General features: G+C 31.2%; 1 protein-coding gene across 7 annotated transcripts in view; it reads right to left on the reverse strand.

The window, feature by feature from the left end:
- Window positions 1-816: 816 nt before the first annotated feature.
- Window positions 817-15,055, reverse strand: part of dsh (Segment polarity protein dishevelled) — a 23,995-nt gene continuing 9,756 nt past the window's right edge. For 4 of the 7 annotated variants that reach the window (XM_014424494.3, XM_067049220.1, XM_014424496.3 and 1 more), the window contains 6 exons: window positions 13,460-13,681; window positions 12,736-12,906; window positions 11,821-12,048; window positions 8,661-8,837; window positions 7,978-8,087; window positions 817-2,074 (listed from right to left, as the gene is read on the reverse strand). In XM_014424494.3, the coding sequence (XP_014279980.1) occupies window positions 8,026-8,087; window positions 8,661-8,837; window positions 11,821-12,048; window positions 12,736-12,906; window positions 13,460-13,681 (860 nt within the window). In that variant the 3' untranslated portion in view covers window positions 817-2,074; window positions 7,978-8,025. The other 3 variants (XM_014424499.3, XM_014424500.3, XM_014424498.3) reach the window with 3 other exon arrangements.

Below are 15,055 nucleotides of genomic sequence, written 5' to 3' on the forward strand. Positions count from 1 at the left end.
AGTTTTGAGAGTATTATGAAATGATCAATAATTATTATTCTGTGGTGATGCTACCTATGAGCGAATGAAATAACTACCACCTTTACCACTGCCCTCACATAGAGCCACTCATGATGCTCCGAATGATTTAATTACATTAATTTGTTAATTTAATTGTAAATATGTTTATATTCTGACTTTATTAACCAGGTTCAATATTATTATAATTGTAAATATATTATTTCAATAAATATACACAACAAAAGAATGTACTGATACCAGAATAGTTAGTTCCTGTATAATTTGTTTTCTTCCTACACGGATCAACACCTAGTTCCTGTAGGACTTGCCATCATTCCCTTTATGACCATAAGCGAGAACCTTACAGGGTGGAGTTTCCTTTCTGCCAGGACCTACCATTCCCTTGAGTGAAGTTTTCATCATGGCAGGATTTAACCCCTTAAATACTCCCTAGTACCTTTAAAACTTATCCTGTCCATTCATCTCCTACCAGCTACCTACCCCATGAACATGCATTGTCGAGGCCTTCTGATATACAGAGTAACTCACCTCTATAATTGGACCAGGACTTGAGCCACCTTAAGTCAATGCCATTAAAACAGAAAAAGATCAACTCATTATTCAAGAGACATCTTGAAAGAATTCTAAAAAGTCAGAAAAAATAAAATTCATCTTTATTCACCTGTTGATTTTTCTGACTTGAGGTATCAAATCATGAGTGATAAACTGCTAATATGAAACCAAATAGAGTAGGTTAAAAAAATCGATATCTAGAAAAATGAATTAATGATCAATAAAATTAAATTAAAAAAGCCATTAGGATATGTAATCTCTTTACGGTTTATTTACACATGGCTCACAGATGAAACAATGTACAATTTATATAATTCTGTTAAGTTTCTCTCATTTATGGTAAAATACATGGTACAAATGATTGAAGATAAGGAACTATCAACTACCACACATTACAGCAAACATATCAAGACAGAAAAAACAAACAAGCTGCCCAATATGACACTTATACCAGATAAAGGTTTTTTTTTTTCTCTAAAATAACAAATAACAATTAAACATTTAACAAAGCTATATGAAATACAATAATCACTGAACATAGTATACATCAGATCAACATATTGCACACTAATGGACTAAAATGTAATTATAATTTTAAAAAATATTTTATTGATGACAAACAATACTAAAAATAGCAATAACAGGCACGTGTTAACAAAAGTCAGGAAGAAGCCTTAGCAAAAATTAAATTAAGCAGAAAAAATAAAATAGTTTTTCCAATATTAAAATAAAAGCAGATTGGCTACTTTTCGTATTGGGCATTACACATCTTAACAGTTATTTTAGAAAAGTACAAAAATGAAAGACAAAAAAGATTATTCATAAATCCAGATTTGTAATAGTGAGAAGTGGTTGTTCATTTTGATATCAGTCTTATAAGAAAAAATTGTGTTTAATACCGATACTGGATTTTTTTCTTTTTTTTTCTGTCAGATAATAATATATTTCATGCTTAGCCATGTATACATATTTGAGTCACGATCAGCAACCCAAAATAAAAACAGTCAAATAAGATTAATAAAATATTTCTTATTATATCTTTATATAATCTTTACATTTTTCGATATAAAAATTGGTAGAAATTATACAACAGTTGACAATAAAATATATATACACGTGAAAGAACAATATTGAGAACTAATTAAAACATGAGAAAAGAATTATTTTAAAAAACATATTGTTCTATATCGCAAAAAATACTTGGTCTTCTAGAATCTGTTAGCTATTCGAAACCTAGGTTTTAATTAATTCAAAATATTATTTTAAGCTCTTCTTCTTCTTCTTCATTTCTATATATAAAACATTAAAAAATATATATACAATTAAATTTTTCAAGTATACTTCCTCGGCAAAAGCTTTCTCTTGTTACCATTCAACAACATAGCTTTCCAGCTATTTTTTAAAATTTTTGTATAGTAATTCAACCTATAAACGGTTAAATAAGTTAAGCCGTGTCTTGTTTTCTTGCGAGAGGCGACTCATTCCTCTTCTCCACATATTCCTAAACAAACCCAGTTTTATATTAGAACATCAGATCAGGTGAGAGTTTTAAAGTATGGCCAAAATCATCAAACAATTTGATACAAAAAGTAAAATGAAAAGAAAAAAAAACAAATTTAAGAAAATAAAAGACACAGCCTAACTTAAGCATATTTGATCTATCAAATTACACTGGAACAATAAAACTAAATATAAATATTAGTTAAAATAATAACAAAAATAAAGGTCCTAGTCCTTCAATAACAAATCAACAAAATAAAAGTTTATATATTAAACAAAAAAAAAAAAAGTCAGCTAAAATATTTAATAAACAAATATAAAATGTTGTATGAAATATCTTATTAAAATACAAATAAGACATTTATAGATAATATATTAATTAGGTTAACAGCATTTATTATTATTTAACTAATAACGCTCTGTTAATCATAATAAAAAGCATCATTAAATCAATTGATAATCTAGATTAAAATGATGTAATATAACTGAAACTAAATTAACATTCACATAATATAGGTGAAAAGTTTCGAAAATGAAAACCAGAAAACATTTTGAAGAATTATAAATTTTTTGTCTCTTAAAATGCAACATAACATTCTTTATTGCTGTAAAAATGCATATTTAAAAGTCCGTAATGTCATGTTTTTAATGAAATTGAGTTGTCTTAAGCTCTCTACATCTCACGATTTGAAACAAGAGTTCGATATCCATAGCATTTAAAAATATTAATACAACAGCATGTATCAGTCATGTTACATCTTAAGCAATGATGTATTTTTATTTTAAAACTCCAGGGGAAACACTGGCTATTTCAGATTTTAATAGTAATAAAAGTGCATTTTCCTACAAAAGTAACTGGCAAACCAGATGATTGATACACATAAACAATGCGTGAAAATCAATAAGATAAGTGCAGTAACCTGGAAGAAACAACTACAAAACGTATCCTGGTTCTCTGGTAGATCCGAAAAGACCAGTTAAATTCCCAACATCCTCTAAATTTAATTGATTTTGAAAGCATCTGAATTTTTGTTTTTCTCCCGAACTGACTATATAATGGGATCTGGGCATTTCTCAAACTATAAGCAATCACCAACTAATTTTAATAAAAGATTGCATTTACTGCTTTCTCTGAAGTCTCCCTTCCAGGAGTAATGGGCTGATAACCTACTTTCCATAAACTAACATGCGATCTCAACAAGATAATGCCAGTACACTAAATGGTAATAGACCTGGACAATGCCTAGAGGATTTGGAATAACTTGTCATTATATTGCAGGGCTTCAAGTCCTTACAGAACTGAATAAATATAAACTGGACTTACAATACAGGATCCATTGCACTGGTCAAAGGCTTATAGAAAAGAAGTATCACTGATCATTACAGGTGCCACCATAGAAACCACACCTTTGAGATCGGCTTCATTGTTCGAGAATGGCTGACAGAATAAGTTACCAGATACAGCCCTATTACTGATCGACTGAGCACTCTGCACATTGAAAGGACATTTAATAATTTTAGGCTCATCAGTTCCCATCCAACAACAGATACTTCAAGTGAAGAGGAAAATTATGGTTTTCGTCATGAGTTGGAAAGAGTTTTTGATGCCTGTCCTAGAAGCAAAAATCAAATTTTGCTGGGTGATGGTGATTCCAAAATAGGAAAAGAAGAAGCCTACAGACCTATGAGTGAATTTCATAGCTATGAAGACAATAACAACCGATGGGCAATGATGACCAATGGGTTTTACACCCTAAAGCCCCAACGAATAACAACTATAACCAGAAGAGAGTAAATGCATCATCAATGAAGTTAAGACCAATTTGAGAGGGTGATGGAATACAAGAAGCAGCCTCTTAGGAATCAGGAACAAGAAGGCGGTAGCATTAGACAGAGGTGAATAGCGGTGGCTCATTGAAGAGGTTAAGACCTATCCAGGCTGTAGTGTCACACAGATAGATAGATCACTCTGAGAAATAGGCAACATCAGAAAAAGACCTTCAATAAAATTCTCCTGATGACTTGACTAGTTCTCTGAGAGAAGGTGGTAAACAAAAGAAGCATGATACATTAAGTGATAATTCACAATATCAGAAGAGTAAGTTCTAATCACGATCAAAACTTTTCACCATCCTCATTCAATTAATATTTAAAATAATGAGATTTGATCTCATCTTATATGGACAGAATGAATCTTCATATAATGAGAATTATCTAAAAGCAATAATCATAAATTAATGGTAGCATAAATGAAAGCACATTTGTAATAAACTTAAAGTATTTAACTAATAAAATATGTTACCTAAAGTATGTAAAACATTGAATGAAAGTAACATGCAGGAAACAAAAATGATTTCATAGGATAAATTTATAAAATTCATAGCACTTCCTAACACTAGTTGAACATTAAATGATTAATAATTATTTAATTTGAATATTCTTTTTTTTAACATAAGTCTATTCACATGTGTAAAAAGAAACTACTGGTAAACTAAAATTAAACTTTTAAACAATAATTGATATCACAAAAAGAATCCATCAACAATAAGCCGCATCTAAAAAAAAAAAAAGAAATAGGAAACTTAAAAAACTCTTCTTTCAGTACCTAATTAAAACAAGTAATATTTAACTTAAAAATAACAGGACATTGCCTACAGCCAATTCTCAACATGAGCTCTTAGCATGTAACATTGCTTATGGACATCACAACAAAAGCTTCACAAAAGGAATGCATTTTTCAAAATGTTCAACATTATTTATTTAGAAATGTTTTTTTGTGGTGGGTTCAATTTTCCCTATAGGTGGGTTAGTGGACATGCCTACACCCTTCAGGAGCCTGAGGATGCTCAGCAGATTAAACAAAAGCAAATGCCTCCATGGCGTCATCATTCAGCGTGGACTGCAGGCTGCTGTGGTCACAAGGTAATATTACTTTTTTTTTTAATTTGGTAGGGAATGCCATAACAGGCATCAGTAAGGAATAGAAGTGGGCATTATCCGATATTGTGTTTGACACCTGGAACAACAGTAGATAAACACTGCATTTCTATAGAAGTTAAATTGGTTTAGGGCAAACATTATAATGCCATAAATTCAACCTCATCAGCACCAGAACCCCTTTTGAACCACGTCGAACCAATATGCATCCATATAGCACTTGCTAAAATACAAGCAATGATCTCCAATAGTCACATAGCAAGGTGAGAAGCTTGTACAAAACTCAATAAGAACAAGTCAAAGGACTTATAAACTCATCAAACATACAATGGACTGTTCGATCACTATGTGTACAACATTATGAGAGTAATGGTCAATCATGTTAAAACTAGAAGAGGAATGGATTCTGGATAAGTAACTGAGAAATACCTGAGAAGAACAGCAAGGCAAACATGGGAAGAAAATAATAATCTGTTGCTTACTATTAAGAAGAAAGCCTAGAAAAGGAAAAAGTTAAAAGAAATCAAGTCACTATGAAAGTATAAAGAACAGGCTCTGCAATAGCAGAGTAAATCATGAACCAACCGATTTATATTCCCTGTAAAAATGAGGATGGTTTGTGACTCAAAAATTAAGAGGAAATTCTGGAAGAAGAATTTATTTGAAGGGTTGCTAAACCAGTGGCACTGGGGAAGATACCAGGCAGAAAAATCAAAATAAAAACTACTAAGTAGAAAAGGAGACTGAACCCCCTCTCAGTTGGAAGAGTTCTTTAGGCAATCCATAGGTTGTAGAACCATAAGGGTCTAGGTATGAATGAGTAAAGCTTAGGCAATCCATAGGTTGTAGAACCATAAGGGTCTAGGTATGAATAATCAGTAAAGCTATTTTAAATATGGAGGGGTAGACCTTTCACAATCTAACTGTGCAAAACTGGCTTGTGAATGACAAAAATACACAAAACACTGCAAGATTTTGGCAAACCTTGGAAGCTAATCCGCCTTCTTAAATTGACCATTAGGGGGAATATATCTCAAGGACTTTAGCAAGCAGATTGACACCAGGTAGGGGAATTTTAAGGCTTCTTATGATTCATTTAAGAAATATCTCATCAGTTTCGTTTTAAACCAAATGACCACAATATTTTTATTTATGTACTTTTTTTTTTTTTTTTTTTTACGAAATTTTGAATCTAGGCCTAATTTTTCCAAATTGATCATGATTTAATGTGACATATGTTCAATTCTTTACCTATGCTAATGTTCATATCACCTTTTTCAAAATGATAAAATGATAGTAAAAGTAACTAAAAGTTTACTTTTCAGATATGTTGCATCTCTTTTAAAGGAAACAATTAAACTAATCAATTAACATTTCACTGAACAGAAATGAATACCCTCTCTCTTCAAATCACGGATTTGAAATATTCATATTCATAGAAAAATTCTTGGTTGTAAGGCTTCAATTCCTAAAAAACTAATTCTTACTGTTCAGTAGTTAAAACATGGTTGCTATATCTGTCAAGAAATACATAGTCAAGATTTTGAGATGATCAAAAGCATGAACTATAACAAAGTCTCGTAAAAATGATCTGTTGAAATTTGAACAGAAAATATTGAGACGATGTGAAACAAGGAGAAGTTTAGAAGCTTTATAAGCATGAATTATATAATCTAAATTTTTTGACAGGAGAGAGGTACCATAAACCTACTTTCCTTCAAAGCCAAAAAGAGAGGGGTGGGGTTAGTCACGCCCTGGGCTGTTCGTAGTCGAGCAAGTTAAGGCATCAACTTTGACTGGCTCATAAAGGCAATGGCACTGGTCCAAATCTAGCCTGGGGGTCAACTTTTATTTCTGCGGTGGTCCCATGGAAAACTTGGCCCCTCAACTATGTTTAGAATATGGTGGTAACCAGTAGATAACCCTCCCCACATGTAAGAAATGATTAGAAAGGGGGTCTAAAAAAAGAAGCTTGGTCACGCCCTTGGGGCTTAGGTTTATGTTAAGCTTAATAGGAATGTATGTCATTTTAATTTAAATTGGAACAGAGGACAACCACCGTTTGCCTACCTACTCCACTGGTGGATTGATCATAAATCTCACCATTTTTACTTAACTTTTCCTGACAGCTTCCTACACCCCTCCACCCATTATACCCCTTCCTCCGAAATTGAAATATATAAATCTCGTAACGTTAGATAACGCAGGGCATGTGATTTGAATAGAGGAAGGAGAAATTGCAAGGAGTGTACTTGAGGATAGGTTTGGCACGAACCAGGATTAGTTGACCCAGAATAAGATAGTAGTAGATAAACTGACTTGAGGATTCTGTCAGACTGTAGCAGGAAGGCAGCAGCAGCAGACAGAGCTGAATACTCATTCCCTGTTTGTAAGGCCAACTAACCTAAAGTAAGTTAATATTCTTCTGAAAAGAAAAAAATGAACAGAAAGAAACCTGCTAAAAATGAGGAAAGTGATAATCTTCAAACTAGCCCACTTTAAGAAAAATTGATAACTAAAGTAAGTGAAGGGAAAGAAATAAAACAGAATATTTTGAAAACGATATGCTAGAATCACAACAGATGCAAGATATAAGTGTTTAACATACATTAAAACGCTTATGAGGGGATGTGTAAAGTGATATCACTATCAATCTACTTGAAATATAAATACAGACAGATCCCGACTTAATTAAACAATTCACTTCACAAGCATTTATTAAGACTCATACATTTTTTTCCAATGTTACCAAAAAGAAAAAAAAAAGGTAGAAGATTTAAAAAAACTTTATTACAGTTTAACAGACTACTTGCACACATAGCAGGAATTTATAAATACATACGACAGGCCAAATTTCGAAAGCTGTCTGTAAATGATAATGAAAATAGATGTTGATGAGGTTGATGATAGCGAGTACTAAAGTAAAACTATTCTAGAATAAGCCAGGCCTTCATCTATTTAACTTGCCTTCGATGTCAATGATCGACAAGGTTTGTAACAAAATAGGTGGAGCTATCACAAGCAGAAACCACAAGTGGTACCACGGTGGTCATGGTCTTGATTTGGAGGTGGCGAACCTGATAGAAATATTTTAAATGGATTATGCAAAGAAAGCAATTAGTGTTTACTCACTGAAAAATAATGCAAGTTAAACCTTCACTAATATTCGAATAGATATTATTTAATATGGGGATAAAAATACTGTTAGAATTTATTTCAAAAAGTATTTTTACAAACAGCACCGATTATATCAAATACTAAGGTGACATTCAACTATATTATCAGTAATTTATTAGTGCTAATAAATATCATACTCTTCTTCATTTAATAAAGGAAAAATTATGGCATTAAAAGTTTAAAATTTTTATGTCTAATTATAATCAGAAGATGAGGGCATAGGTTTAAGTTAGTTTTACAGAAAATTTAATAAAGCACCACAACTACAAAGATTCAGGTAGGAAAAAATACATATACATACCTCAATGGGAAAATTAGATGTCCTAAAGTAACGGTTCAAGATCTGACAAATATTTTACATACTTTGACAAAATGGTTAATTAATGAATTAAAATGGACCTAAAGTTGATAAATAAAAGAAATAACATTGACATAAGAATCAAGGATCTACATGACGTCGACAAATAACTCACAAGGGTTGCCCATAGCTATCCTGAACGACTGGCGAGATGCTGACAGATCCCCGTCTTGTGGTGGAGTTGCCGTGGCAGCAGAAGATCCGCTCGACCTTGAATTGGATCTAACACCTCTTTCACTACCTCCTCCATTCTTCTTCATCCGCGATTCTTCACTACCATTACTGCTACCACCTGTTTATATCATTAAATAGTTAGGCTAAAGCAACACATGCCATCCACCATACCATCATATCCTGAAAGAATATTATATGCGATAAAGACCATTTTTATTAGTAGATTCAAAAACCAATAGAATCTACAGGACATTTTCGAAATGGTACAGGAGATATCTTCTCATGAATACTAGATGCTCATAACTTTATTTACAAATAAATTCCATATATTTATTTTATCCCTTAATTTCAACAAATAAGATTATAGAGAAGAAAAATGTAAATTTAAGATAAAATACTTTTTATTAAGAAAAAAATAAACCCAATCAAAAAGATAAGCTTAGATAGCAAAATGATAAAAAAATAAACAGACTTTAAGGATGTCATCACTAAAAACATATAAGAATAAAATTAAAATATGATTTTTGTTTGAAAATGACTATTTGTTTTTTCAAACTTTATATACATTTTCTATGAAAATAAAAGTATAGCCAAATAATAAAAAATATATCAAAACAGAATTTTGTATTTAGTACAATTTAGACCAAAATTAAGAATAATTTTTTTTTCAATTGAATTAAAATTATTTTCAAATCATATAAATTACTATTGAATTACTGGTCACTGAAAATTAAAAACAATTAGACTATAAACAAAAACAACGGGAGACTTAGGACCACAAATGAGGACAGATTTAATGGATTAAAGTATCTCTATCCGCTCTTTCTGGTGCTAAGTTATTCTCAATCACTTTTTCAGATATTGCATCTAAAATAGAGATTAATAATTAAAAATGACAATTTCTTCATAATAACAGATAAACTTTAAATAACTTGGGATACCACACTTATCTTTATACTAAGAGAAATATCAATCAAGCAACAAAAATTTGTGTAATGCTGACCAGTGGTGCAGGTAGAATGGGTGGCTGGTCACAAAGGCATTTAAGGTAATGTGTGAGCAGACTACCTTCCTTGGAGAGCATCTGGGACCGCTCCCTTTACACCTAACCCAATATGTGGGGTTAGTGTCAGCCATGCAAAAAGGCATTTTAAAATCATTACTGAGGGCAAGGCTTGGGCTATTTTGGAGGAACCCCAAAGGACTAGAGCAGTCAAAGTTGTTCCTAAAGAGATCCTGCCCAAATAGAAGTAACACACTTCTTAATAAGGACAGGAGCACCTTAAGATGGATGACAGGTCTATACACGGGACAGTTAAATAAGCACCTCTATAAATTGAGACTGATAGAGTTCCCAATCTGCAGGTTCTACTGAAAGGATGATGAGACTGCCTACGACATCATTTGTAGATGTGATGCATTAGCAAAGATACGATTCCTTATCTTTGGGAAGGATCACATCTTAGACCCTAAACTTTGTGAGACGGTTGATCCCTATACTATATCTAGATTCGCAAAGGCAACTGGCCTGCTTTGACCAGAGAAGGGACGGCATATCCTCTTTAGCCACAGTGTACTCTGCCGGAAAAAGAAAAATGCTGGCTGGGGTAATAACAGAGGAAGAAAGAAAAATACCGGAAAACACAATAATTTTTCAACAGAACTTTGAGACCACCAACTGGAAGGTATACTTTTCCCCATTCACTTTCAACTCTTTCATGCCTGTCACTACTACTGGTGTGCCACAATCAGCAACCAAAAACTTTAAATATCAACAGAACAATGTTTTTTAAGTAATCAAGCAATGAGAGCAAGGTAACTCACTTCAACAATACATCTACTATTGTTGTAGCCACCATTCTTCTACTAAAGAAAAATAATCTGGATTATCTCTCTAGGAAGTCTGGTGAGTCAATTCATTTAAAACTTTTTGAAGTTAATGACTTCCATTTTTGAATGAATTATTTATTAATTATTCTTGACATTGTACAACATTTCGGGACCACTGTCCCATATTCATCCACATAAAACCTCATGATTTCCCATAAGAAATCATGAGGTTTTAAATGCATGAATATGGGACAGTGGTCCAGAAACGTTGTACAATGTCAAGAATAATTAATAAATAATTCATTCAAAAATGGAAGTCATTAACCTCAAAAAATTTTAAATGTAAAGAAAAATAATATATATACTTTTTATTTGTAATAAACATGCATATATATAGTCATATATACTTGTATATAATTATGTATGTATTTATTTTAAACTGTATTTAATACAGCATAGGAATTAATAGTTCTCGGGACCAAGTCCTTGTATATATGTGCTAGGGCCCCCCCCCCCCACTGTTAAACACAGTCTAAGTTTTAAGTAAGCCCCCAGTGACTTTAGTTGGCTCAGCTCACAGTGGCACACTTTAGTATAGTAATTATTCATTAAAGACGAGAAGCTGAAAGAGATTGTGAGTCTACGACTCCAAAACATAAACTCTTTTTTTTTTGTTAATTTAAGGATATTTAATTTTTTTATTTGCACTAAAATTTCCTTATAAATAATATCTGTAAGAAATATGTTATTTTAAGTTTTTATTTTTTTTAAATTTCTTTAATTAATTTTTCTATAACCTAAAGATGCATCCTTTGTTTTGGTTTTCATGCTGCTACTTAGAACTTTTTGTTAACAACTATCCCCTAAATAAAAGCATATTTATTGCTACTTTATTTCATTTATTTAATACTGGCCGGCAGTCTTGGCAAGTTTATTTTTGAACCCCCACTGCTGCCACAACTATTTTATACAATACTTTTGACTCAAAGCACTGTATTCTTTGGATGCTATGAAGAGATCAGCAGAACCCTGTATGTCCATATAGGATATAGAAAAACATGATAAATCTTTTAGTTAAAGATAATTTCTAACTTGGTTTATGATGTTTTAAAATAGTTCTATTTAATGAAAAATTCCATAATTCAAGTTGAAAATAGTAAAATTTCATCTCATATAAAACTAAAAATTTTCAATAGCATAATAGTCCTTCTTAATAAACAACATATGTTGAAACAATATATAAAATCCATTGGATATATTAAAAATGATACCTGAAGCACTATGAACACTCTCCTCTCGGGGAGGTGGTGGAGGTGGGACATATCCGTAGAGGGAAGCATCATTGGTGTACGCCTGATGGTAGGAGAGAGGTCCATAGGGAAGGTAGGTGGTTGCGTATGGGTGGGGCCAAGATGGTGGTTGTAATGGTGGCGGTAAAGGTCCAACAGTGTCTACTTCCCCTATCACACCACCGTCATCCAGCTTAAGGTTACCTAACTCTGTAATTGAATGAAAACCAATAAATATTTTAATCATTACTACAACTCATACAAATAATATTACGCAAATAAACTAACAAAATTAGAAACATATAAAATTACAATAGCAGTAGTGTGAAAGTTAATAAAAAATGAATCACATTGAAACTTAGTCACTCGGAAGGGTTTTATTTCCAAAATTAATGGTTGCTTAGGAAAATACTCATTGGAATTTATATAGAACAGTTTTTATTCAATTGATTATATTATAAAAATTGATAAAATATATTGTGTTGTATTCCATTGAATTCAACAAAAGATATCTTTTCTTAATAAATTAAATTTTTATTATTAATTTTGATAACACTCACAGAAACAATAGGTCTATTCTAACAACCCCTTTTGACAGTACGTAACAATAACTTACGACAATATTACAATATACTCTAAATAAATATAATGAAGTCAAAATTAATGCTTATGTTAATGTTAAATAACCAATTATTATGATTAAATTCACAAAGAATTTTAACAGTTTCCTGATAATACTACTATACGAATCAATGATTTTATGAATATCTTAAACCATGAGTTATTTTTAGGTAAAACTTAACTTAAAATAGGTTTAACATTGCATTAATTAAGACTCCTGGCTAACCTAATACGATAATTGAAATTATAGGAAAACACTATTTGAGAATAATTTACCTGACGAAAGGAGGTCGCCGAAAACATAATAGCACTGCTCAGAGAAGGTGATTTTGTTGACAGTGTGCCTGATATATCCAGCTTTCAACATTTGAGAGGCATATTTTCTAGCGTCCCTCTTGTCCGTAAAGCCTTCAACGTGTGTCTCCAACCACTCAACCACATCAGCACCTGTTAGAAACAAAATTGTTTGCTAATATTCAGTTTTATTATATATTTGTCTATACAAATTTATTTATAATTAATCTTAATAAATATGTCTACTATAAATTTGTTCCCAAAAGATGCAAAATAAGATAGGTACCTAAGGGTTTCACAAGAAAATAATGTATGCCATTTTATTTCTTTTGTTTCAATTGAGTTAAATTATATTTTATAATCACAATATTTACATCATACAATTACAATCAATAATATTTATATATTTGTTTCAAATGTTATTTTCCATTTATAATTTTTGTAATGGTTTTCCTTACCTGCTTTTAGGACAATAAAAATACAATAGTATTAGATTTAAATATGGTTGACTGAAGGAAGGAAAGAAAAAATCAAAACAAAAGAAACATATTTATGAATAGTTTCATAATAGGGAAAAAGAAGTTAATTAAAGATACGACTAAACAACTTAAAAAATGAATAATCGATACCTAGTAACAAATTAAAAGCACATAAAATTCAGCATAATATATATGGTACTTAAGTTTCAAAAATAATGTATACAAACCAATAAATGCATTAGGTATAGTTATTTTTAGCCACAGCCTATCTCTAATTTCCAGCCCGGAATCTGTCCGAGCCATAGCCCTAACGATGGTCAACATATCAGTGTTGGTGGTGAGATGTAGATCATCTATCGCCCGGTCAAGGTCAGGTATAGAGGAGGTGATAGAAGAACTGTTAGAATCTAATGTTGAAATTGATGGAGGCCTCAACGGGTAAGTTTCACCTAAAAGAGAATGTAGAAATAAGTATATAATATAACTAAGAGTTAGAACAAGATGGAAAATTAATCAGTATATTATATATTTGATATATTGTAATAATTAAAAAAAATTATTTAAAATAAAAAGAATTTTATTAGTTTTAATTAATTCATATATAAAAGATAGCTTGGGTACAAATTAAAAAACTTTAATATTAAATAGATAATAGAATTTTATTTAAATTTTATAATATAAGAGACTCTTAATCTCAGGGCGGGTTTCTAGGCAATCAGAAACAGACACTTTTACTATTAACACTTAACTAAATTAATATCTCTTTTACACATGTATTTAAATTTAGGTATAACAAAACTAACCAATTTCACAATCTTCATTAGATTATTCTTGGTATCTTCTTTTCTATAATGTTATGTCCTACCGTCAAAAATGGTTTCCAGTCCTTCCAAAAAGCCATGTCTCTCACTACAATAGCTTCCATCCAAGCCTTCCCGCTTCCAGCTGACGGACGCCCTCTCACTAGGCAATCTAAACTAAGAGTCCCTTATTCTTCTTGGGTGACTCTTGGTTATCTTCCTTTTTCAAGATGTCTACCCTTGCTGGACAGAAATTGATGAGGACCTCCTCATCCTGGAAACATCATTTCCCAATCGCGCCCAAACAACGAATGAATGCCAAAAACCAAAACTTGTCTCGATGTTCCATGTAAACATCGATTGTTGCACAACAGTTATAGATTTTTGTAAATGATTTACTTTCTGAATAGCACTATTTCTTGACTTCTATTTTTTCTTAAATTTACTCTATTTTCAATTATGATAGGAAGAGATAAAATAGTTTTTATGATACTTGAATCTGCCCAACATAGCAGCTATTCAACTGACTTTTTGAAGGATATGTACCGCCATCTTGGTTTTGTTTTGAATCACGAATTTATTATAGACAATGAAAATTGATTAGCTTGCTTTTTGGTTCAACAAAATAATTGAACAATATTAAAATGATACATAAAATAAAAACATATTAAAAACCCGTTATACATCAAAAAATACTATTTACTCAAAAAGAGCATATTACAATATATACCCCCTCTAGGTAAAAAAAAAAATTTTATTTTGTGCTCAAAATAATATTTCTTTTTGGTTCAACAAAATAATTGAACAATATTAAAATGATACATAAAATAAAAACATATTAAAAACCCGTTATACATCTCAAAATACTATTTACTCAAAAAGAGCATATTACATTTCTCCTCCTCTCTACGTAAAAAAAAAATTTTATTTTGTGCTCAAAATAATATTTTTTTTTTTTTTTTCATATATTCTGAATCAATTTGGCTTCTATCATTTAAATAATTATTTGGTTAAAAACCGCCT

This window comes from Halyomorpha halys, unplaced genomic scaffold, assembly GCF_000696795.3.
Source record: "Halyomorpha halys isolate HHAL.00 unplaced genomic scaffold, Hhal_1.1 Scaffold472.1, whole genome shotgun sequence".
Taxonomy (NCBI): Eukaryota; Metazoa; Arthropoda; class Insecta; order Hemiptera; family Pentatomidae; genus Halyomorpha; species Halyomorpha halys.